Here is a 25,910-nt window from a genome sequence, read left to right as displayed (position 1 = left end):
ACTAGTACATAATAATATGGAGAATATATCACACTTGCTGTAAATTTTAGCAACTAATCCAATATTGGATTTCATTCATCTTGTGTGTACTGTACTAATACAAGATAATAACATCTAATTATTATTTTAGCTGTAGGTTATAACAGGCAATATTCACCATAACCCTCCATAGCTATTTATTGTTTACTGTGCTACAAGTAGATGTATACAGTATTTACAAAATAGACTGTTTTTTAAAGCCACTAATTTTCTTATGTGTTTGCACATTGAACTTAAAACAGTATTAGTAAAAATAAATGCTAAATCAGGCTTGGTTTGCATTTATTGCTATTGCCATTTAAATCCAGCAGTCAAAGCTGCTGATAATCAATGAAACCCTGATGTTTAGTAACTATGGACCTGATTCATTACAGATCACTATTGTGATCGCAGCTACGATTACTTACGTAGGCCCACTGTGAAAATATGGTAATGTTTGCAATCACAATGCCGTTGCAGGCCAACATAAATACGCCTACTTCCCCTTTCTCACATCCCTAACACTTAGCAAATCTGCAAAAACATCGGTACCATCAAGTAACATCGGAGCCTCACGCACAATTACACAAGGTCAGACCTTACTCAGAAATTGCTAACCTCGTTGCACGCAGTGAGAGCTCAAGCTGCGTATACCATCTCAGTGGATAATTTATGCACGCCCCTGTAACGGCGTTCAAACCCACTGACACGCCTGCGTTTCACCGACTACACCCCTCCCTGTCAACACCCCCCAAACTCTCACTTCCTGTCAATCACTCTGCGATGGGTCTGCGTGGTCTCTGCGATGGCAGTGATGCCTTCACGTACGCACACTACGATGCATACGCGTGCACAGTACGCAATAATCGGCCGCATGCACGCGTAATCGCAATAGCAACCCGTAAAGAATCAGGTCCTATATTCCATAGAGTCTATTAGGGAGATGTATCAAACCTTTGAGAGAGAGAAAATGGAGTAGGTGCCAATAGAAAGCAATCAGTTTCTAGCTATCATTTATTTAGCACAGACTATAATACAGTGATAGGCTACCTGATACACTTCAGAGGATGGACAGGGTGGCCCTCTAACCTCCAAAAGGCTGCACATTATTTTTAGTCTCAGCAGCAGGTTAAATAAATGTAATCAATGAAAGAGACACAGGGCCTGATTCAGAGACGCACGCTATTTGCGCTCGCTCGGTCAGAAAAAGGGGCCGGCTATTTAAATTGAGCGCTCGCTCTTTGCGGTCTGTTGATGCCTCTATGTCTGAGCAAGCGAACGAAACATGCGCTCGCTATTTTGTAAAGACGCCCCCTGGCCGCTCGCATCATACGTCATCTCCGCTATTTATTTGATTAATCGAGTACATCGAAAGGTGGCTGAACTGCTCGCAGTGCTTGTGGTAGGTTTATCCTACCGCAATCATGCAAACAGTTCAGGCTAAGAAACAACCAAGTGACGTGGTCGATGACGCTGCTTTGTTAATTATGCACACCCTTAAAACGCCCGTTTTGACCGTTTGGCACGCCTGCGTTCGGATCTCCACTCCCCGTTTTCAAGCACCTTCCCCTGTTACCACCCACAAACAGCCTCATCCTGTCACTCAATTTAGCAGGCACTCGCTATTTGTCGAGCGCTCGATTTCCGATCGCACTGACTGGTTGGCGCATGCGCATTACGACCCATACGTATGCGCAGTTGTGCGAACATCGCTTGGAGCGAACGAGCGGCCGCTTACGAGCGGCTCTGAATCAGGCCCACAGTGCTCTGGGGAGGGGTGTGCACAGGGACATTTTAAGAGAGGAGGGGGCCCTTGTGCAGCCTCCGTTTGGGCCCCCTCCTCTCTGACTGCGGCACTGAGCGCTGTAGATTCTGGCTTCATGCCAGAATCTACAGTGCATGCGCGAGTATCCGGGAAAATGGTGCCCGCGCCTACTTTCCCGGGGACATCTTTTCTGCGCATGCACAGATCACTGGGAAAATGGCCGCCACCATTTTCCCAGTGAGTGTTTGCTGCTCTACAGCGCCGGTCCGGCGCTGCAGAGCAGCACTTCGAGAATCGTCGGAGAGGTAAGTATAATTACCTATGGGTGCAGGGTGTGCAGTGTGGGCCACCCTGGACCCAGGGGCCTGTGTGCACCGCACACCTTGCACCCATATAGATACACCTCTGGGTTTGCAAGCGGTGCTGTCGCACTGGGCCCTGGGATCAGCACTGTCGCTGCCCCACGGGACCTGCATTTTGCTATTAGAATGCTTGGAATGGCACCCTGAGACCAGTGACGCTACTGCAGTGCTGCTTGGTGCGTCCAAAGGATGCTCCGGGCACGCACCCTGCAGTGTGTAGAGCCGCCCAGAGCGTATCGGCAGCTCTACACTTTCTCCTGCTGGCTACATACCCTTATAAACAGTCTTTAAAAACTATAATAGACAAATATGACAAGAAAGCAGGAAGGAGTAACTGTAAGTGGTCACAAGTGAGTGCTTGGAGGGCCACATGGGGCCCCAGGGCCGCCTGTTGCCCATCTCTGCTATAAAATGAAAGAAGCTGATTGGTTGCTGTGGGCAACTTCTCCACTTTATCTCCCTAGATCTAGAAGGTTTGATACAAATCCCCCTACAGCTGACCATTTCACCCAGTGAGACCAGGGGTGTTTTAAGAGAAGAGGGGGTCTGTGTTCACTCCCCGTTCGGGGTCCCTCCTCTCTCCCCGGCGGCCGCCAAACGCTACCAGCCTCAGTAGACTAGTCTGCTCGGAGTCTACCGTGCATGCACAGGTCACCAGGAAATGGCGAAGCAGCCATTTTTCCTGTGATTTCCTACTGCGGATGCGCTGAATGCCGGGAAAATTGCTGCGGCGACCATTTTCCAGGCGTTTTGTGTAGCGCCTCTCTAGCTGACGTGGGAATTAGGAGAGGTAAGTATTAAACAGTATGAGTGCAGGGTGTGCGGTGTGGGCCCCCCTGGACCCAGGGGTCCGTGTGCACTACACACCCTGCCCCCATTATAGATACACCCTTGAGTGAGACCTTATGGCAATGCGAGGCTATTGTAATACACAGTTGGCCCACACATACATTTATTCCAGGGGCGTAACTAGGGTAGTCCCACCTGTGCCATGGCGCAGGGCACCGCAGGGCGGAGGGTGCTGTTTGGGCCTGTCAAGTTTCCAGTTTATCATTCTCACTGGTAGTTTCCTCTTTCATGGCACTATCTTATGTCCCTATTTAAAAAATGGGGGGAGGGGGGGGACATTGCTCTCTCTGGCACAGGGCACCAAAAAGTCTAGTTATGGCTCTGATGTATTATATTTATATTACAGAATGTATCTCCTTTTCTAGCTAAATTTATACTTCAGAAAAAATTCAGCACCATGAATCAGAACATGTTCAAAGTCTCTAAATAAAGAGCTTATTTTACACCAAGCCACGTTTCCCTGACATCTTATTAAAATAAGCCTAGTCCTAATTATTTTTTTCAAATCCCCTCTCCATTGTATTTAGAGACATTTATCCTCTTCTAATGTCACATCACAGACATGCAGATAAAGATAATCTGTTTGTGGGAGAATCTGCATCATGTGTCAGTTTCTCAAAATGAAGCCCTGTGGCTTTAAGAGAGACAAGGGGGCTGTCCCCCTATCCCCAGAGGCGGAGACCGGCTTGTAATGTGGAAACACAGGCAGGCAAGCAAGCCTGATGACTGAGGGAGACAGTTACCACAAACCCTCTCCGGCATAGACAGGGACAGGAGCTCAGTCAGTGACGGAAGAGACCACAGCCTGGTGACATAATGAGTGGTAGAGTCGGGGATCTCAGTCCCAAGCAGGAGGAGGCCTTAGTCAAGGTGAGATCTCGCAACACTCATTCAGATGTAATATATATAATTGTATTTTATACAACTGCATCATCGTGCATTACTCCGTCTTGCAACGGCACATCCAGCAAGTCACTGCACCAAACTCATTCATCTCACCTCCTGTAACTCAGATAATTGCCGCTGTTATTAGTAGCAATTCTCCCTGGCACATGCCCTGTCCTAGCCGGTGCTCTAGTTTGGTCCCTAATACTGAACGATTGGCTTGTTGGCATCACTTATATTATAACCCCCTTCCCCGCTAATCTCTTCCCCCTGCACGGCACTTGCCTCTTCCTCATTATCCCTGAGCAGTCTCCGACCCCCTACACATATAAACAATGTCATGATAATAATATTGTGTTTACTTGTCCCTAAAGCTACTGTACCTGCTGTGTTTTGTGTATTTTAGTGTAAGATGTTCAGTATTCCCTACTGAGTTACACCTAGGGAAGGCAGTAACTTAGTCACACAATAATATAACTCATCAGAGCATACTGTTCTGGGATCCACCCTTTCATTTCTAAAGCAAGGATTGTTGAATTGTGCTGCATTTATTAAACTAGAACCTTGAATTTTACACTTTGGATAAACAGAATGGGATTGAAATACCAGCGGCTGTTTAGCTGCCTGTTCAAATTCTGATAGCGGATGCCCGACCATATGAAGATCCTGACTGGGTACAGTTAAGTATCCTAACCCTCCCCTGCCCCCCCCTAATCCTAACCTCCCCCCCCCCCCCAGTGCCTGACCATAATCTCCCCCCCATGGGGATGCCTAATCCTAACCCCCTCTTACCGCTCCCTGAACCTAACCTTACCGGGGGGGTGCCTAAGCCTAATCTCTCCCTGGGGGCGCCTTACCCTAAAGGTGCGTACACACTAGACGATATGCTCCCTGAGCGATATCGTCTAGTGTGTCCCCGGCAGGATGTGCTCAATGTCGTTCATGACATTGAGCATACGCGCTGAACGATATCATTAACGATATCGTTCAGCACCGGGCTCTCTTCCCCCATTCCCCAACATGCAGCAACCTGACTACATCGTCAGATTGGCCTGCATGTTAACCCGATAAACGATGATGACGAAAGACCCGCGGGAACGCGCATCGTCGTTATCGTTCATTGTTTGTGTTAAAAATGGAGGATAAAGTGGACGACTGAACGATAACAATATCGTTATCGTTCAGTCGTCCACTTTAATCGCTCAGTGTGTACGCACCTTAACACTCCCCCCTAGGGGTGCCTAACCCTAATCCTCCTCCCCTTCCCCCAAACCTAAAAACCTACTTCCGCTGGACTCCATAATCCTAACCAATCCTAACCATGCGGCCGCCGGTCTCATAACTACATCCCGGCTAAACCTGTTGTTCTGAAGGGGGGCAAATTTAAAATATTCTGACTGTGCGCCTCCTAGCTCAAATTGTAGTGTAGCAATAGTACTGGCCAGTCTGTGTGATACATGCAATGATAAGCAGTACTTAATTTCCCTGCATGGAAAAATATAAATGCATTAGCCCTCATTTCATCGCAGCATAGTTTGTCCAAATGCATATGCACCTGTGACCCTATATATGGATTTGGTCCTAACTGTTAATGTTGCCCATAGTATGATGATCACATGTGCAGGAGGTTTTGCCAATGAGACATGGATATGTTAGTAATGTGAAGTATGTATGGATCTTGCCAGTGTGTTGTAACTGGAAAAGTTATTACCATAATTTGTGAATGTTGTTTATAAAGTAGATGAATATACTTACGTGACACAATAGCAGAAAGCAACCAGTATAGACATTATAAGTATAACCTTGTTGTTATCCAATAGTTAATGCAACTGATTTATCTAATCAAGTTCATAGAGCAAAACTGAGACCTTGACTTCTAAGGCCACTGTGTTTATGACCTCAGTGCCATCCCCTACCTGATACAGGGACAACCAGCACGTGATTCTTGATAGAAAGAAGTGTAGACACTTAACAGTCACTTAACTTTCACCAAATATGCTGTTCAGCTAGTTCATCTAGATTTAGGGTTCATACAAAGGAAAAACTAGCTCAGCCGATTGTGAATGAAAACCAAAGAATAAGAACACAAAATGTTTGAGAGGTTACACATCTTTATAATTAGAGAGTATAAGTACAGTAGATTGAAGTTTGAGTTGTTATATAATAATCTATTAAACAGTCCCAAAAAGTCATTCTCAGACATTTTATATTAGGACAGCAATAGTGGCACATTCGTTTCCTGTGACATGATCACATTGCTATCTAAACCCAGCAATCAGCACTTTCCTTCAGGGACAGTATAAACCCCTCACAGAAGTCATGTAAGTTCAGTCAGGAAAAAGGTACAAATGTCTCAGATGAAATTCAGAAATGGGGTTGAGCACAGTACAGCGAATGCAGACATAAGGGTACATAGGGTCATAGTATTGCACATACAGATTTAATAAACTTAATTATCTCTGTACATATTTTTCGTTTGTTATCGCATTTTTCTTTCCGTCATAATTAATTGAATTTTGGTGCTGGGACAGCCGAAGCGAAAATGGCCTGTCCCGGCGAGATCTGTGTTTTTACGATATGTTGTTTGTGTAGTGCGCATATGCCCGACCGGCAGCGGCATCAGCCTCTCTCCCCAACGCAGTGAGTGTGCTGGGCAGCCCGCTGCAGTCACTGTGTAGTGGGGGAGGGGGGGTCTGCTGATATATATATATATATATTTATTATACTCCCACGTAGTCCGGCGCTCACTCACAGCAGTCACTAAATGCCTAGGTCAGTGGTTCCCAGACTGTGCGCTGTGGCACCCTGGGGTGCCTTGGGACACTTGCAGGGGTGCCTCAGGTTGGTGGTCCAGCATCAATGCAAATTATTTATGGTCAATGTAATGTAATTATGTGGACAAATAGAAGCGCAAATTTGTCTACCACCACATAGCTGAAGCTAAAGATGACAGGTCAGCACAATTTATTTCACTTTACTACTTTACTACATTTTTTTTCTGAATTTCTCAAACAAACTTTTGGCCCAGAGGTGCAGTGAAAACAATGCTGATACTCTAGGGTGCCGTGGTTCAAAAAAGTTTGGGAACCACTGGTCTAGGTGCTCCTCCAAATGTTATAGACATGTGTAGCAAAGCGGATAGCACTCCAGGTTCAATACCACTTAAACAAACAGCAGGCGGAGCCGTGTACAGTGTCAACGTTTCAGCGACTAAAAGCTTTTATCAAGACACGTACACCATCTCATTTTTATATATATATATATATATATATATATATATATACACATATACACAATCTATGGATGAGCAGTACTCCCTTGAATATAATGACACAATTAGCCGGTGCCCTCCTAGGAATCCCAAGGCCGGGGATCCAACATAACAAAAACGTGGACGGCGGCACTCAGCCCAATAAATACCAGTGCACAGCTGGTTGAAAGTTTAAACGTTTCGAGACTTTAATACGTCTCGTCATCAATCCTGATGACGAGACGTATTAAAGTCTCGAAACGTTGAAACTTTCAACCAGCTGTGCACTGGTATTTATTGGCCTGAGTGCCGCCGTCCACGTTTTTGTTATATATATATATATATATATATATATATATATATAATAGCAAAAATAGGCGGCACTGCAGGTCTTATTGAGCGTTGAATTTATTTTGGCAAAATAAATTCAACGCTCAATAAGACCTGCAGTGCCGCCTATTTTTGCTGTTTACATCCACCGTTAAGGAGGGCACGCAGGCAGTATAATCAGTGGAAACGGGAGTGCCGGACCGATTTGGAGATATATATATATATATATATATATAAATATTCCTTTTAAAAATCTGTTGATTGCCGCCTGTTCCTTGCACTAATGGGGTCTCTATGCTCCTAATTTGTGGGAACACATATCTATTCATCTATCCATTTATCTATCGATATGGATATATTGGACCTGATTCAAAGGTGGATGCAGTTACAGCCACGACTGCGACTTTATGTTAATGGAACGACCAATTGGCTTCCTTCTGAGACACCCACCTAATGCAATAAATCTGTCACCGACTTACCATCAGTCACAATATCAACACAAGAACAGCCTTATGGAGGCACAGAATGTCTGTCGGAACATTGACACTGATGCCAGTACAACTTCGTCTTTGGACGCAGTCGCTGGCAGCGACTCGCCTGCATCTGACTAGACACCCCAGAAATGTCCCCAAAACCTCCTCTCTCTATCCTAATTCACTCTGCAATCACAAGGCGGTAACAATCGGGATGTATGCGCAGTGCGACTCAGACGAACGTGCAGATGTAGAACATCGTCCGTTTGCGTCGGAAATCATTGCTGCATCCACCTCTGAATGAGGCCCATTATACAGTATGTGTATGGGAATGTAGTGCTGATAGCTCAGGTACTGAAGGGAAAAGGCTAATTATCACCATCTGGTACAGAGGCCCATTACATGTGTATGGGAATGAATGTAGTGCTCATAGCTCAGGTACTGAGGGGAAAGGCTACTTATCACCATCTGGTACAGAGGCCTATTATATGTGTATGGGAACGTAGTGCTGATAGCTCAGGTACTGAAGGGAAAAGGCTAATTATAACCATCTGGTACAGAGGACCATTATATGTGTATGGGAATGTAGTGCTCATAGCTCAGGTACTGAGGGGAAAGGCTACTTATCACCATCTGTACAGAGGCCCATTATATGTGTATGAGACTGTAGTGCTTACAGCTCAGGTACTGAGGAGAAAGGCTACTTATCACCATTTGGAGATGGAATTAAGTTTGTTTAAAAAAATAAACTAGATAAATATCTCTTCTCCAGTTTATATAAATATCTCCAGGAGAAAGCCCCCATTAGATTCTATGGGGGCGGCAGTGTGTTTAGGAAACAGTGAAAAGTATGTGACATTAGCGATTTCACCATACTTTTCACTACACTTAAATATGGAGATAAAGTAAATATAAAATTTTCCAGCTTTAATGCTTGAAAAATGAGATAATTTATTATATTAATTATCCCCCTTAGAGAGGTGCACAGAACAGCACATACAGAGAGGAGTACAGTACAACACATACTTACTTAGGGGTAACGTGCATATATACAGAATAGGGGATGGGCATAGTATTGCACATGTATACTTAGAGAGGTGCACAGAACAGCACTCACAGATATGGAGAGGAGTACAGTACCACACATACTTACTTAGGGGTAAACTGTATAGCGCATGCAGACATGGGAGTGAGCACAGTACAGCACATGCCGACATAGGGGTACACTGTACACCACATACACATATGGAGAGAGCCACATTTCAGCACATACAGACATAGGGGTACACTGTACACCACATACATATATTGTGAGAGGCACAGTACAGTACATGCAGACAGGGGTTCACTACAGCACACAGGTATGCAGAGGGGCACATCACAGCACATGCAAACATAATGGTACACTGTACAACACATACAGATCTGCAGATGGCACATCACAGAAGATGCAGGCATACGGATACACTGTACAGCACATACAGATATGGAGAGAGGCACAGTAGAACTCATACAGACTAGGGATACACTGTACAGCACACAGGTATGCAGAGGAGCACAGTACATCACATGCAGACATAATGGAGCAACATGTATACTTTGTCCTCTCTAGTGTAGTGTATTTACATATACAGTCCGGCTCCAGAGTCCATCATGCCCGGCACTGGTGGGGAGGCCATTGAAGTGAGTCCAGTGTGTAGTGACCGTGTGAGAGTATCCCTCTGTGCTGTGTGAGTGACTGTTGTTGGGCGAGGGCTGTGCCATCCCATCAAAAGTTTCAATGGTGTAAGTCCAGACAGAATTTGATGATGGGCTTGCGATGTCCATCCCTACTCCCTACCTCCTAGAAAATAATATTTCTACTTCAGGGTCCATAGGGGGTCCACAGGGTTGACCTTGGGGTATAGCTGGATCTGGATCCATGGGCACCACGCAGTTAAAGCTTTGCTGCTCCCAGGATGCACTTGGGTCCGTCCTCCACTATACCCCGCCCTGGCCACAGGCACCTCAGTTTTAGTTGGTGCCCGGCCGGAGTCGGGTCACCCTGCGCAGTGGGGCTGCATAAGCAGCCCCTAAGCTTTATTCTTTATTTTTAAAGAAGAAGATTTTATTATTTTATTTTTACTGTCTTCAGAGCGGCAGCATCAGACTGTCCATCTGGACGTCTATGCTGCCGCTCCAACAGCCCCGCTGGCGCTGCGACGCCGGTACTGATCCGGGGATCGCAGCGGGACCCCGGAGTCAGTGCTAGCGTGACTCCGGGACCACCCAAGGACTGCTGCCGGACTGAAGGGGCCAGGTAAGCCGCGTGCAGCGCTGTCAGCGCTGCACGCGGGGATAATGCAGTCTTCATGCCGCCGGTCTCTGGGGACAGACCGGCGGCGCTAGTAGCGGCGGCGGGCTCCCCCTCTTCAGGCATACCCCGCGTGTCCGCTGGCCCCCGGGGTGTAAGTACCGGCGGGGAACCGGCTTCCCCGGGGGTTTAGTACTAGCAGGGGAGGCAGCCTTCCCTGCTTCAGCGCTCCTCCCCTCGGCCCAGCGCGCCTTCTCTCATGTGTGCTGGCGTCGCTGGGCTGTAATCTCCTGGCCACTCCTCCTCAGAGCTCTCCGGCGGCCATCTTCCTCAGGCAGCATCGCAGAGCTCCCAGGCAGGCTTCCAGTGGACCAGTCCCCCTGCGTACCTCTCCCCCTGCAAAGGACAGTGTTCGCAGTGCTATAGCCCTCCCAGACACTGAATCTGGGAGGTTGATTGTAGCGGAAGGTGCAGTGAGTATAACTTCTCTGCATGGTATGTGACTATTGCTAGTGCTGCTGTCTGTGCTTATTTTCTACTTACTGTCAGCTTTTTACCTATCCCTTTCCTTCTCCTACGGCCCGCAGGTGCGTGGGGGAGGGGTGTTCTTTCTGTGTACCTCACTTATATAAATCTACGTATTTGTGAGGTCCGTCACATACTGCGGTGTGCTCCTCAGTACCAGTTTGTGGGCTGTTTGGGTTGCATACTTGGGAGTGCGTGGGTGTTATACGCCTTTCCTCGTTTCGGTGAGACACTTTTTTTGAAAAAAAGTTTGTGTCATGTCTGATGAGGGGAATGAGCGCTCCGAGGCTCCTGTGTTGTTTTCCTGCCGACGCTGTTCGGCAGGGGTTGACGGGGCAGAATTGTCTGAGGACGGTCTGTGCGGGCGGTGCCAGTTGGTACCTGGACCCTCTAAACCCCCGGTGGCGCAGGATCCTCCGTGGGCAATGTTTACGCAAGTGCTGGCGTCAATCGCGGACCGACTTGCGGTCCCGACTGCGGCCCCTTCTAGGGCGTTGCCCCAGCCTACCATGCCCCGTTCCCTGGGTGTGACTCGTCTGGTGCAGTCTCCTCCCGGGTCTCAGACTGTGGGTCCTTATGCGGGTTTGCCGGTATACGTGCAAACCCCCACCGTGCCGCAGCAGTCGATGGTACCTTGTCAGGGGTATCCTCAGGCAGTACCCCCGCCTTGGGTGGACGTCCTCTCCAGCTCTGTTCAGAGTCTGGCGGCTTCGTCCTCGGCTTTTCAGCATATGTTGCACAGTGATTTGCCCCCACGGGCGTCCAAGCGTTCCGTTCCGGCTTCACCAGCGGCTCAGTTCACGGACACGGACGTGTCTTCGGATGACGGGGAGATCCATGAAGACTCTGACTCGGATGCCGGGGCCCAGGAGATGGAGGCTAAGTCTTCCATTAATGTGCCGGCATTGGTTAGGGCGGTGCGGGCCATCCTTCACATTGAGGAGGATGTGGCCGCCCCCTGGTCAAAATACCCTAATTTTAAAAAGGCCAAGGTAGCTTCGACGGTTTTTCCCCTGTCCGATCAATTGACGGATCATATGGCAGGGGCCTGGCAGTTGCCCAGCAAGAGGTTCCAACCGCAGAAGCGGTTGGCTTCGAACTATCCGTTTCCGGAGGCTCATTGCAGGAAGTGGGAAACTCCTCCAGCGGTGGATTCCCATGTTACCCGCTTAATTAAAAGCGCTACGCTGCCTTTGCCGTCGATCTCCTCCCTGAAGGATCCCACGGACAGGAAGGTGGAGACTTGTTTGAAGTCTATTTACTCTCTCTCGGGGGCGGTGGCCCGTCCGTCCATGGCCATCTCTTGGGTGGCTAAGGCCATCGAGAGCTGGGCCAATGCTTTGGAGGATACCTTTCCGGAAGATGCTCCGGAGATCCAGAGAGCGTTGATAGGTCAAATGAGGGATGCGGCTTCCTACATTGGGGAGGCATCGTTAGATGCAAGCCTGCTAACCTCTCGGGTGTCGGCTGCAGCTGTGTCGGCGCGTCGGTCTTTGTGGCTGAGGTCTTGGAGAGCTGACGCTGACTCCAAAAAGGGACTGGAGGCCTTACCTTTTAATGGGGAGTTGCTTTTTGGTCCAGACTTGGACAAAATTGTGGACACTCTGGCTAAGTCTAAATCAGCCTTCCTCCCTTCGGCTTCTGCTCCTACCAAGGTACGGAGCTCTGCTTTTCGGTCCTTTCGGGTTCAGGGCAAGGCAAAAGGTCAGTCCTTCCCGAGGCAGTCGACGACCAAGGCCGCTTCTAAGCCCAAGAAGCAGCCCTGGAGTGCCAGGCGCCCTTCTTCCAAGCAGGAAGATAAACCTTCTGCCTGATGGGACGGGCCTCCCTCTGGGGGACCCCAGAGTGGGAGGCCGACTTCTTCTATTTGCCCAGTGCTGGCACAATACCACCACGGATGCCTGTGTTCGAGAAGTGGTCTCCCAGGGGTACGCCCTGTCTTTTCGGCCCAGACCGCCCCACCAGTTTTTCTGCACGAGTCCTTCTCAGGATACGACGAAGTCTTTACAGATTCAGGAAGCTATAGAGTCCTTGCTGACAGCAGGGGGCATTGTTCCCGTTCCTCCATTACAACGAGGGACGGGGTTCTATTCTTCTCTGTTTCTGGTGCGGAAACCCAATGGTTCTCATCGCCCTATCCTCAACTTGAAGTCTCTGAACAAATTCCTCAGAGTTCCCAAGTTCAGGATGGAAACGTTACGTTCCATCATTCTGGCGATGGAACCGGGGGATTACATGGTGTCCCTGGATATCCAGGACGCCTACCTCCATGTTCCGATAGCACCTTCGCACCAGCGTTATCTGAGGTTCGCTATCCTTCAACACCATTACCAGTTCCGGGCGCTACCCTTTGGTCTCTCCACGGCACCGAGGGTGTTCACGAAGATTATGGCGGTCATGGCCGCACATCTTTGGAACCAGAATGTATGGCTACTACCGTATCTGGACGACCTCCTGTTGCTGGTGAGTTCCCCGGAGGTACTGCTTCATCATCTCCACTTGACGGTCGCTTGCCTGCAAGCGCACGGGTGGCTGATAAATTGGAAAAAGTCCTCCCTGATTCCATCTCAGCGGATGGTTCATTTGGGAGCCCTGCTGGATTCTCGGCAGCAAAGGATCTTCCTGACCCCGGAGAAGGTCTCCTCCCTGCAGCTGAGGATACACAGTTGCCTGAGCAGTTGCCGCCTGTCGGTCCATTCGGCTATGAGGGTTTTGGGCTCCATGGTGTCAACATTCGACATGGTGGAATTTGCCCAGTTCCATTCCCGGCCTCTACAGGGGCTGATTCTATCGGAATGGAACGGGTTACCTCACCGGATCCGCTCTCAGTTGCTGGTGTTGTCCCCGGAGGTTCGGCAGTCTTTGGCTTGGTGGCTTCAGACAGCTCATCTGATCGAGGGTCGTCCCTTTTGGATCCCGGACTGGGTCCTGCTCACGACGGATGCCAGTCTTCGGGGTTGGGGGGCAGTGACCGGCTCGTTGTCACTTCAGGGTCGTTGGTCTGCGGAAGAAGCTCTTCTTCCCATCAACATTCTGGAACTGCGGGCGGTTTATCGGGCCCTGCAGTCGTCCGGTCCCGCTCTTTACGGACGGCCGGTTCAGGTGCAGTCCGACAACGCCACCACGGTGGCGTATATCAACCACCAAGGAGGAACTCTAAGTCGGGCAGCAATGTCGGAGGTGTCTCGCATCCTTGCTTGGGCGGAGTGTCACATTCCAGCGATCTCGGCAGTCTTCATTCCCGGAGTCCTCAATTGGGAGGCGGACTTCCTCAGCCGTCACGACGTGCATCCCGGGGAATGGTCGCTTCACCCAGAGGTGTTTCAGCTACTCGTGGACAGGTGGGGGCTGCCGGAGCTGGACTTGATGGCCTCCCGTCACAATCACAAGTTGCCCGTTTACGGGTCAAGGACAAGAGACGCAGGCGCCAGTCTGGTAGACGCGCTGTCGGTGAAATGGACGTTTCACCTGGCGTATCTGTTTCCTCCGATATCCTTACTTCCTCGGGTTCTGCGGAAATTCAAGCAGGACGGCGGCACGCTCGTGCTGGTTGCTCCGGCGTGGCCCAGACGTCCTTGGTACTCCGATCTGAGGTGTCTCTCCATCGACGCTCCGTATCTTCTTCCTCAGCGTCGGGACCTGTTGTCTCAAGGGCCCTGCCTTTACCCGGATCTGGGTCGGCTGTCTTTGACGGCGTGGCTCTTGAGACAGCCGTCTTGAGGTCTAGGGGTTTCTCCAGTTCAGTCATTGGTACCATACTTAGGGCACGCAAGCCTGCCTCCGCACGGATTTACCACAGGGTGTGGCGCACTTACTTTCAGTGGTGTGAATCCAGAAACTATGATCCTCAGGTGTTCCGGGTTTCCAGAATCTTGGAGTTCCTTCAATCAGGTTTGGACCTCGGCTTACGCCTGGCCTCTCTGAAGGTTCATGTGTCTGTATTGTCCGTGTGGTTTCAGTGACGGATTGCTACACTACCGGATGTTCACACCTTTTTCCAGGGTGTTCTCAGGATACAGCCTCCCTTCGTGCCTCCTGTGGCTCCTTGGGACTTGGCGGTGGACCTCAAGTGAGCCTCTTGAGGCGGTGGACCTCAAGTGGCTGACGTTCAAGACCGTTTTTCTCCTAGCAATTGCTTCTGCCAGGAGGGTGTCAGAGTTGGGGGCGCTTTCCTGTCGCCCTCCTTTTCTGATTTTTCATCAGGACAGAGCGGTGCTCCGCACTCGTCCTGAGTTTTTGCCCAAAGTGGTCTCGAAGTTCCACATTAATCAGGAACTTGTTGTGCCAGCTTTTCAGTCGCCTGATCTTTCAGCTGGTGAGGCTTCCTTAGATGTAGTCCGGGCACTTAGAATCTATGTGGATCGGACTGCTTCGGTTAGGAAGTCGGATTCTTTGTTTGTCCTCTTCGGTTTTCACAAGAGGGGTTGGCCTGCCAACAAGCAAACGTTAGCCCGTTGGCTTCATTCCGTTATTTGTGAGGCTTATGCACAGGAGGGTTTACCTGTGCCAGCCTCTGTTAAGGCTCATTCCACTCGTTCTGTGGGTCCCTCTTGGGCTGCTAGACGTGGCGCCTCCGCTGTTCAGCTGTGTAAGGCGGCCACTTGGTCTTCAATTCAAACGTTTTTGAGGTTCTATGCGTTTGACACCTTCGCCTCTCAGGATGCATCCTTCGGGCGCCGGGTACTCCTTTCAGCACAGGAGCGTCCCCGCCCTTAGTTGAAGTGCTTTGGGACATCCCCAAGGTCAACCCTGTGGACCCCCTATGGACCCTGAAGTAGAAAACAAGAGATATGGTAAGAACTTACCTTTGTTATCTCTGTTTCTACGAAGTCCATAGGGTCCACAGGGCGCCCGCCCTGACGCACCTGGCTTCAAATGGGCTGTGTGGCTGGTCACCGGTTTTCCGTCTCCCATTTCTGTGAGTATGGTTTCTTGTGTGTTCCAGTCTTCCTTCTCTCTGTTTAGTCTCCTCCTCCGGCCTTAGCTGCTTACCAACTGAGGTGCCTGTGGCCGGGGCGAGGTATAGAGGAGGACGGACCCAAGTGCATCCTGGGAGCAGCAAAGCTTTAACTGCGTGGTGCCCATGGTTCCAGATCCAGCTATACCCCAAGGTCAACCCTGTGGACCCTATGGACTTCGTAGAAACAGAGATAACAAAGGTAAGTTCTTACCATATCTCTTGTTTTTATAAGTCCTAATACCTGTAAGAAGTGTCAGTCTTTTTCAGGAGCACGCGCGTCAAAGATGATGGCATTTTGTGGAAATTTGCTATATTTTACCTTTTTTAACGTCTTAAACGTCTACCCTGAAGGTTTGTATCTAACTGAGTTCAACTGAAGCGTTTTCACCTAAAAATAACTTCATTACCAAAATATGTGCCCCAAAACCGTGCCGTAACCTGACCTGATTACAAAATATCCTAATTTGTGCCAAATTTTTAAATCTTCCAGAATCCACTGGGGATAGTAAACATTATCCAACAGAGCTGAAATTTTGCACACGAGTTACTGTTATGGACCCACAACTTTTCCGCACTATTGGAATTTCGAACTCGCAGTTTTGTTTTTTTCGACCCACCCTACTGTACGGAATCAGTATGTATGACCGCCGGCCGCAGTGAAGATCCCGACAGGGGATTTAGGTAAGTAAAACCAACCCTGTCCCCCCCCTAGCCCTCCTTTAGGGGTGCCTAACCCTAACCTCCCCCCGGGGGTGCATATGCCTAATCCCTTCCCTTAGCCGTCGGCTTCCTGACTGCATCCCCTACTGTACAGCACATACAGATATGCAGAAGGGCACATCACAGCACATGCAGGCATAAAGAGCACATGCAGACATAGGGGTACATGGTACCTCACAAACTGGTGCACAGTACAGCACAACTAGACAGGGGTACACTGTACAACACATATAGACATGGGGGTGTGCACAGTACAGCACATGGAGATGTAAGGGTAGCACATATAGATATGTAGAGGGGTACAGTACAGCACTTACATTAATAGGGGTACACCTATTTAGTACATACAGAAATATAGAAGGGCACAGTACAGCATACACAGACTTAGGTGTACAATATACAATACATGCAGACATGGTGGTATGCACATTACAGCACATGTGGACATAGAGAAAAATGTCAACTTTGACACAGTACAGGATACACAGATATAGGTGTGCACTGTACAACATAAACAGACATGGGGGTGAGCACAGTACAGCATATGCAGGCATGGGGGTGTGCTGTATAATACATGTATAGAGGGGCACAGTACAGCACATAAAGATGTAGGAATACACTATACAGCACATACAAATATGTAGAGGGACACAATACAGCACATGCAGATATAGGGTTATACCACAACACATACAGTTAAGGAGAGTGGCACAGTACAGCACATATGGATAGCAATTTAATTGTTTGAAGGAGTGCAACTTAGCACGGCAGAAGCCATTTATGCAGCTAATTCTGTGCATTCTCGCTGGAATAGCTCCCGTGCAGTTTAGACGGGAGCTACAAACAACTGAATAGCCCCCATGGAGAGGTGTACACTACAGCATATACAAATATAGGAACACTACAGCACATACAGAAATGCAGAGGGGCACAGTACAGCACATGCAGACATAAGGGAAATCTATACAGCACATACAGATAGGCAGAGATGCACAGAGACTTAGCATTTGTACAGCACATATACAAGGTTGGTTCCAAAAGTCCATTGACCTCATTCAGAGGCGGTCGTTAGATGCAAGCGGTCGCTCTGAATGAGGGCGGCCGCTTGCATATTTTAGTGCCGCCTCTTGGTTGATCGCTAAGCTGTGGGTTACCACCCACAGCTCTAGCGACCGACCAGGGTGATGGTCGCAATGGTCAAGACCATCGGGGTTTGCGACGAGACCCTAAGGTTGGGTCTCGGAACTCGCAAGCCCAGGGAGCTTCCTGCTCTGATCGAGCAGGAAGCTCCCCACTGACATCACTGCTGATGTCAGTGGGGCCGCCCCCAAACGGCAAACGTTCCTTCGGGAATGCCTCCGTTTGGCCGGCCACACCCCCTGCCCGCCTTCCAAACGGGGCGAGCTGTCACTCACCATCGACAGCTCGCCCCCTTTGGTGCGAGACCCCTAGCAACGGAGCGCCCGTCGCTAGCCGGGTCTCACGCATGCGCACGTCGAAGCCGGCTCAGACGTGCGCATGCCCAGTGGGGGAACATCGACCCGGTTGCGAGCGCTCAGCGTTTGCGACCGGGTCTGAATGACCCCCTATGTCCTGACCATGAATAACAGAGAAATTTTAAGTTCAAATGGCATTTATTTTTCAACATAGTCTCCATTTACTACAATAACTTCTCCCATTGATGCTCCAATCTCTTGATTCTGTTGATTGGTCCTCAAACCAATCCTGTACAGCTGTCATGACATCATCATCAGACGCAAAAGTCTTCCCACAAATGTTTTCCTTGAGCTTCAGTGTGAATGTCAGTAAGCGTCATCTTCTTAATTTGCAGATATTTAATGACTGCTCAAATTTAAGTATTCTCCATTTTTCAACTTTTAGTGATATTTTTTCGTTTATTATTCAATATCTGCAAAGATAAAATAATTGTGCTGTAATTTTCCACAGTGTTCTACTAAGAACTCTAGTACATACATACATACATACATACATACATACATACAATCAATACGGGGCGACATCTACTACTACATCAGGACACGGACTTTTGGATCCACCCTCGTAGATATGTAGACGGTCACAGTACAATAAATGCAGACAGAGGTGAAACTGTACAGCACATAGAGATATGGGGGTATATTTACTAAAGTGCGGGTTTTTAGAAGTGGAGATGTTGCCCATAGCAACCAATGAGATTCTAGCTATCGAGTGAGTCTACAGCGACGGTAACTGAGACGCTGCTTTGTTCTTTGCAAGAGTGATCACAGACAATGGCTAGTACATGCCCAGGAAAAGGCCCCAACACACCCACGTTTTGGCCGAAACTTCCCGTAACCCACCCAAAATACTTTTTTTTTCTTTCTTTTCAGTCAGTTGCGGGTAATTCCTCACAGCGAGTTTGATCGCAATTTTTTTTCCGCGTGTGCGCAAGGCAGCTGTGATGCATTCTCGCAGACCACCGATAATCGCTCAACTGTGTGAAAATCGGAATTGCGTTCAACTCTGAATAAGGCCCACAGTTAAGGAGAGGAACACAGTACAGCACATTCAAAATTAGGGGTACACTATTAACACATATAGATGTATAGAAAGCCATAATACAGCACATACAGATATTTAGAGAGACAGCACACACAATGTAGGGGTATGTTGTACAGCACATAAAGACAAAAGGGTAAGTTGTACATCACATGCAGACATAGGGGAACACAATATAGTACATAAAAGTAAAGGGCGAACAGTACAGCACATGCACACTTGCTTTTTAAAGAGCACAGTTTAACTAATATAGGCATGTAGATTGGTCATTATAAAATACAGACATGAAGGGGCACAGTACAACATAGGAGCCAGCTCTGTGGTTGTGTGAGCATGAGCATCCCCAATATCTGTGCTGTCCTACCAATGTCTATTTTTAGTCATATGGAGGAGCACCCCCAGTTATTTTGAAGAGTTGGCTCAAATGCAGTACAGTACATGCAGACATGGAAATTGCACATCATAGCTTATATGCACATGATGGGGCACAGTAGACAGAGGTGGGACAGTAGAGCACATTTAAGCATGGGGAGGTACACAGGGCCTGATTCTGCAGGGCAAGCTAGTGCACTGCTGAATGCAGATTCCCCATGTTTGTGAATCTGCGCAGGCACCAGACCAGTTCTGCGCATGTGCATAACGGGTCTGCGAGTTCGCTTGCAAACTGGCAGCAGACTGTCAGTGATTGTGAAGATAATTCAATCAGTGCGCAATCCCTCATGCAGCGGGTCAAACGTGATTTCTATTGAAGGGATCCCAACTGCCACCAACACGTGAAATAAATGAAAGGCAGAAATCACATAATCTGCGCTTAGTATCTAATTCCAAAAGGGTACTTTCCCCTTGGTCGTTTTCAACCACTCAGTGTTGCAATAGGTGTCTTATATGATCAGGGATATTCCCTCTCATAGGTTGTATACGGTGATCGAAAACAGATAAAAAAGTGCATATAGTGAAGCACAATTTATTATATAACAAACAATAACATATGTAAAAATCCTTTTAAAATTACATTCATTCCCTGGACGGGATAATCCACAGTGACATAAAGTTGCAATTACCGGATAGCAGAGAGCACTGTCAACCGACAGTCCTCAATGAGCGTGGGATGTAATTTCATCAGCATTACTCCCGGGCATACTGCTGGGCATCGCTCACCTCCTCAGCCTCTGGTCACAAAAAACTCGATCCCATTTAAAGGATACAAAGGATTTCTTGAACCTTATTACTAAAACCAAATGGGAGGATGATTACATCATGGAACAGCGGACGTAAAATCTTTATACACAATAATAGACCATCAGGAAGGTGTAAAAGCAATTACGAAAGTTCTGAGAGATAATGAGTTGGAAATCTGTCTACAAAACTTTTTAAGAGGGAGTACAATTTATTTTATGTAATAATTATTTTGCTTTTGACGTCTTTTATCTACAAAAGGTAGGGACCGCGATGGGCACCAGGTTCTCTCCAAGTTACGCTAACATATTCATGGGCCAATTGGAGAACGACGTGATCTGGAACAATAACCCATTTGGAGCGAGTCTGGTGTCCTGGTCAAGATATATAGATGATGTCTTTTCTTATTTGGAAAGGTGGAAGCTCTCTTTTTAAAAATATTTTTATAATTCTCTTAATGACAACATTTTAAACATTAAGTTTGTTTTTATGGAAAGCAGTAGTACAATAAATTTTTTTAGACATTGCCTACGGGCCCTGGGTCTGTATATGAAGCACAATGAAACTTGGCATGGAAAAAAGCTGCGGCCGCTGCATCATAGCACTTCCTATACAGATTCAGGGACTCAGTTGCACACAGATATACAAGTGTCTCATATCAAATTAATCATGCAGTCTCCTGGTGCGTCCTAGAAATACGTATTTATATAGAGGGGGATATTTTTAAGATCTACTAGTCAAAAAAAACCTCAAAAACATATCAATATCTTTTCTGGGGATAATCATGTAAACATAAAAATAATGATGAAACGATGATATAGCAACATTTATAAAAAAAAAAAACAGTTATGTCAAAAGTTTACTTTTAGGATAACAATCTTCCTGTCATCCACTGAACTTCTTTGGTGATAGGGGTCTCACCCCCATCTCTCTGTGCTACATTATAGGCAATTTCTACGTCAGCAAGGTGTTCTACACAAGCCAATATTCTTAAACACAAATATATAACATCTGTCATATTTAAGGATCATTGCTGTGTAATTTCTCTGGATTGCGTATCAGGTATACTATTCATCTTTCTATGGCAACACTTGATGGTGACCAGTAGCTGTGATTTCTTCTTTTTCCTTATCCCCAGTTTCGGGAGAATGTAAAGGACCTGATGCCCAAGCTCCCCTCTTTCCTTCAGGATGATTACTTTCTACTGCGCTGGCTCCGAGGTGAATATATTGTTAAATAGTTCACAGGTCAATAGTGTGTACAATAACATGATAAGGCACCTGGTCCTTGAAATACATCTTAATGCCAGTTGAGAGCTGGAAATTATTTAACATCAAAGCCCTTTACCCCTAGAGCATGAGTGCAATTAAGGAAAAGATTTTAGCATTGATTATCACTCTTCATTCTTATTCTTGGTGCAGAAAAGTTCTCTGTAGATAATAAGCAATCTGGCACTGCAATATCAATCATTATTGGACCTTCCACTGTGATTGTCCTCTGATATGTAACATCGGTCTGTGATAAGTTGTACATATCAGATTGGTTACGTTACAAAGAAATAGTCAAGGATATGAATGCCAATGAAAATAAGTGTCAATAAAAACTAAAAAAAGCCAAGAAACCTATTAATTACGAATTGAAGATTTTGCCAATAAGTAGGATTTTCAAAGTAACTATTCATATTATCTGACTTTTATTAGTAGCTTTAAAACATTTTGGCACAAGATAACAGTCACTTTGCTGTTATGTACTAAGATATTGTAAACTTGCGATTGCTGATATAAGCAATTTGATGAATAGGGAACGAATATTGGACCGTAGGTAGTCTGTTTCTTTTTGTTTTTTTTACAGTATGCCCAGATATGAAATGCTTGTCTACTTACACTGTTAAATGCTTAGTTAGTGGAACTAGGGGCAACATGGGGCCTGATTCAAAGGTGTACCAAGCCAGATGGTTTGCCTACAACTCCGATGGTTTTTGCTCTGTGAATGCGCTGGATCTGTACTGCACATGTAGCGTACCCGCTAGACTGTGGGCAGGGCAGGGTGCATGGAGTTTCTGCGCTCGCCGAAGGTGCATGCTCTCCCAAAAAGGGTGAGAGAGCGGTCGGGGATGGTGAGTGTCCTTCTGACACACACTCAACTCATGGGGCAGTATGAAATATATGGCCATCCTCAGTAACATGAGGGTTACACAGATGACCGATGTTAAGGCAAGTGATCAGATGGCGGCGTCCTCGGAAGAAGCTGTGGTTCACAGAAGCCGGCTGGAGGTGTCTATTTATACAAGACGCCTCCTGCAGCATTAACATAATATCACACAGCCGCTGTGTACAAAGTCGCAGCGGCTGTGTGATAGCTTACAACTCTGAATAGGGCCCTTCGTTTACCGATGTACACTGTTGGCCTGTTGGTGAGCATGTTGGTGAGAACCATGTTTTCCTGCCCATAAAAACTACCCAAGGGATTTGTTCATGTGATTCTGTCAATCCTATAAGTCAAGTTTTCAAAATGATTGGTGGTGCTCACTGTACCACCTCCCAAATGCCATGCATAGTGGCAGCGCAAATACTGTGGGTTTTCAAACATCTAGAGAGATGCCAGTATAAGGCCTTTTAATTGCCACAGTTGTCTGACTTGTATATCTTGTACTGCCCCCTCGTAAAACGTGGTAGTGCAGGGGCTCTCCCCCTGACCGATACCCTGGGTACTGCTACATACTTTACAGTAATTTTTTTGGGGCTCTGTCATGTTGGTCGTAAGGAACCGGAAAAGGACAGGAAATTGTTACACAGGAGGTTACAATTTATTTGATCTATTTATTTCACAATTATGTTTTCCCTTAATGATTGCTGGACTGTTTATTTTCTGATTACAATTTTTTTTTTTTTTGCCAGAGGATCCAACCATCTTACTTTGTGTGGCAGGAACTTCTGGTAGTAGGAGGGTTAAGGATTATGGATTATGTGTCTGTAATGTAATATCCCTATAATCTCTGTGTAATCTCTTTTCCTCTCTGCCCCATCTCCCAGCCCGAGTCTTTAACCTGCAAAAATCAGAAAGTATGCTCCGAAAGGTGAGGACTTTATACCTTCTGGAAAAGTACTAATATGTGTGACCTTTAACCCCACTATAAAAACTGTGCTGTTTGCTCACAAACTTTATCTATTTTAAGAATACTAAAGTTGTGTATTAACACACTTTATTCATCACATTTTAAAGACCTATATTATATCTCTTTTCCATCTCCAAGCGCCAGCTCTTCCTATGCAGAGAACGGGACATGGTTCGCATCCACCCGGGTTACCCGTTCACACTGCAACACGAGCAGGGTTGAGCATGTGTTCAACCCTTCTCGACACCAGGGTTGAAATACCGTCTTATTTCAACCTTGCCCTTTCACACCGCACCCTAACCCGGGTTGCTGTGCATTCACGTGCAATAACCAGGGTTATTACTGCAAGTGTAAAAGGGCTATTACACACCAAACCATGATCTACATTAAGGGTTTCCAGCATGGCTACGTGCGGCCGGCTTTAGTGTGGTTCACAAGTTCACGTGTGCTATACATTTTGGAATAGGGTTCAGCTTACAAACAAAATAAAAAATATGAACAGTATAGTTCTATATATACTATTTATTAACATTTACTTATATAGTGTTAGCATATTCCATTGTGCTTTACAATTTTACAACAAAACAGTAATAAAACAAAACTGGGTGATAGCAGTCAGACAAAGGGCCCTGCTCACAAGCTTACAGTCTATGAACAGCGAGTTTCCTAAGCAACCTCTCTCATGGTTACATACTTTCATCTTTTACATCAAAAATCATAATTCATTGATAGTAAAAGATTACCTTTGACATCAGTTTATTAATTCAGAAAAATTACTGCTCTTGGGTAATAAGTGGAAAGATGGAAACATGATACTTCTGCAGGTCATTCTTATGGTGTATGCAGAATATTGCATACTAGATAATATGGATCAGGTATACAGAACATTACATTACATAGTAGTCATTTGGATCTGCTGGAAATAGGTTATTAGCTTTAATCAACTTTCCTAATAAAGCAGTGTCTGCGTCTTTAATGGCATAATGATTTAAAAAACGAAATTCTCAGGTCAGTGGTGTATTCTAGGGTTTTCCACCATAACAGGGAGGGGTTGCCCCGGCCACATGCTACACAGATGTGCCTGGTGGCTGAGCAGCATCCTTTCCCTGCTCCTCAGGCACAACCGTGCAGCATGCGGCCACAATAACATACTGATTGGTGGATGTCACTGGTCACCCACTAATGAGACTGCTGCCCCCCATCCCTATCGCCCTCTCTGGATCCGCATCTGTCTCATGTACTTTTCCTTAATTATCCCAGATATAAACCCAATATGGGGCTAGTTGCTGGTGCTGCCTACATCTGAGATGCAGATTCTAATGGGAGACATGATATTAGTTAGGGCCTCCTCACGGGAGAAGTGGACTTTACCGCAGAGAACTCTTTTAACCATATTGTTGCTACTGAATCAGCGCCACACAAAAAGCCATTCCATAGCTGATTCCGTAGCTCTCCACTGCTCCCCTCCACCTCTTTATTCACAGCCACTTTCATAAGAGGTCCATGCCAAGGCAAATCCTTAGCTGATTGTCTTGGCCCTTAGGGCACAATCACTATGTGTCTTCTCAGTGATGCCTTTGACCTCTGCCTCTGTAAATCTCCTGCCTTTCTATTCCTCCCCGTAGATCACACACCTGCCATCTTGTCACCCAACTTACAATTTTGTCACTGCTATTCACTGAATTGAGCAAGGCAGCAGGAGATTTGGAAACAGCTTTGAGTGAGTTGTTCCTGCAGACTTATACAGTGGCGCCCATATAGTACAGAGCACTCCGATGCTCAGGCCCCTACAACCGGCCTTGTTGGGCAGCAGCTTACTTTACAGAAGGAAAATCATACTAACATACAGGTGCAATTCTGCTGAGCTCACTCATCATGGAAGACAAGCTGATACAGAGCCTGAAAGAGTGGGAGCACAAGAACAAGTTTGTTACAGGCCTGCCCCCAGCATGTGCATAGCAATACTGTGAGTTACTGTCTGCCCGCTTAGTTCAAGTGGTACCGCACCCCTAATATGGCAACCTGCAGCTGGGCGTGGACATATTTAGATAAGTATAAATCCTTCAGTTATGTTAGGTTTGTGTAGATGGTTATATTTATATAGGTGTCAGATACTGGCTTTACCAGCTCTTTCATTTCCTGTCTGTTTTTCTCTTCCTCAGCATATGGAGTTACGGAAGCACATGGATATTGACAATGTGCTGGAGAAATGGCAGCCTCCAGAGGTGAGCAGCTCCTTACTCCCCACTCTCATGCTTTGGGTACTACTAAATCTTAGGGAATAACTAATCTAAAACAAATTCAGTTTTGGCTGGGATATCCTATGTGAAATGTTACTTACTTGGGGCCCAGCATTCAGGCTTTCTCTTGGGTCCGACAATATCACACTGTGCACACAAAGCTGAAAATTATCATATTTTAAGTAGGGATGTGCAGGCTCAGATTAGTTCGGATTTTACCCGCCAATTTTGGATTTTTTTTCCCGCCAAAAATCGTGTCTGAGAAATGGGCAAAACGTCATCTTTCATGGACAAAAGTCCATAAAAGATGATGTTTTGCCTCTTTCTGAGACCTGATTTTTGGCGGGAAAAATCTGAACTAATCCGAGCCCGCACATCCCTAATTTTAAATTAAACTGTATTTTTCTTGCA

The 25,910-nt window shown here is 46.8% G+C and overlaps 1 protein-coding gene across 1 annotated transcript in view; it reads left to right on the top strand.

Moving 5' to 3' along the window:
* Positions 1-3,704: 3,704 nt before the first annotated feature.
* Positions 3,705-25,910, top strand: part of SEC14L2 (SEC14 like lipid binding 2) — a 39,315-nt gene continuing 17,109 nt past the window's right edge. Inside the window, exons 1-4 of the mRNA XM_088458841.1 lie at positions 3,705-3,864; positions 21,283-21,364; positions 23,177-23,220; positions 25,422-25,484. Of these exons, the coding sequence (XP_088314967.1) occupies positions 3,811-3,864; positions 21,283-21,364; positions 23,177-23,220; positions 25,422-25,484 (243 nt within the window). The 5' untranslated portion in view covers positions 3,705-3,810. The remainder of the gene's footprint in view (positions 3,865-21,282; positions 21,365-23,176; positions 23,221-25,421; positions 25,485-25,910) is intronic.

The sequence above is a fragment of the Taudactylus pleione genome, unplaced genomic scaffold (assembly GCF_031769625.1).
Source record: "Taudactylus pleione unplaced genomic scaffold, aTauple2 ptg000857l, whole genome shotgun sequence".
Lineage (NCBI taxonomy): Eukaryota > Metazoa > Chordata > Amphibia > Anura > Myobatrachidae > Taudactylus > Taudactylus pleione.
The sequence above is the reverse complement of the archived record's forward strand: the minus strand, read 5'-3'. Positions and strand labels throughout refer to the sequence as shown.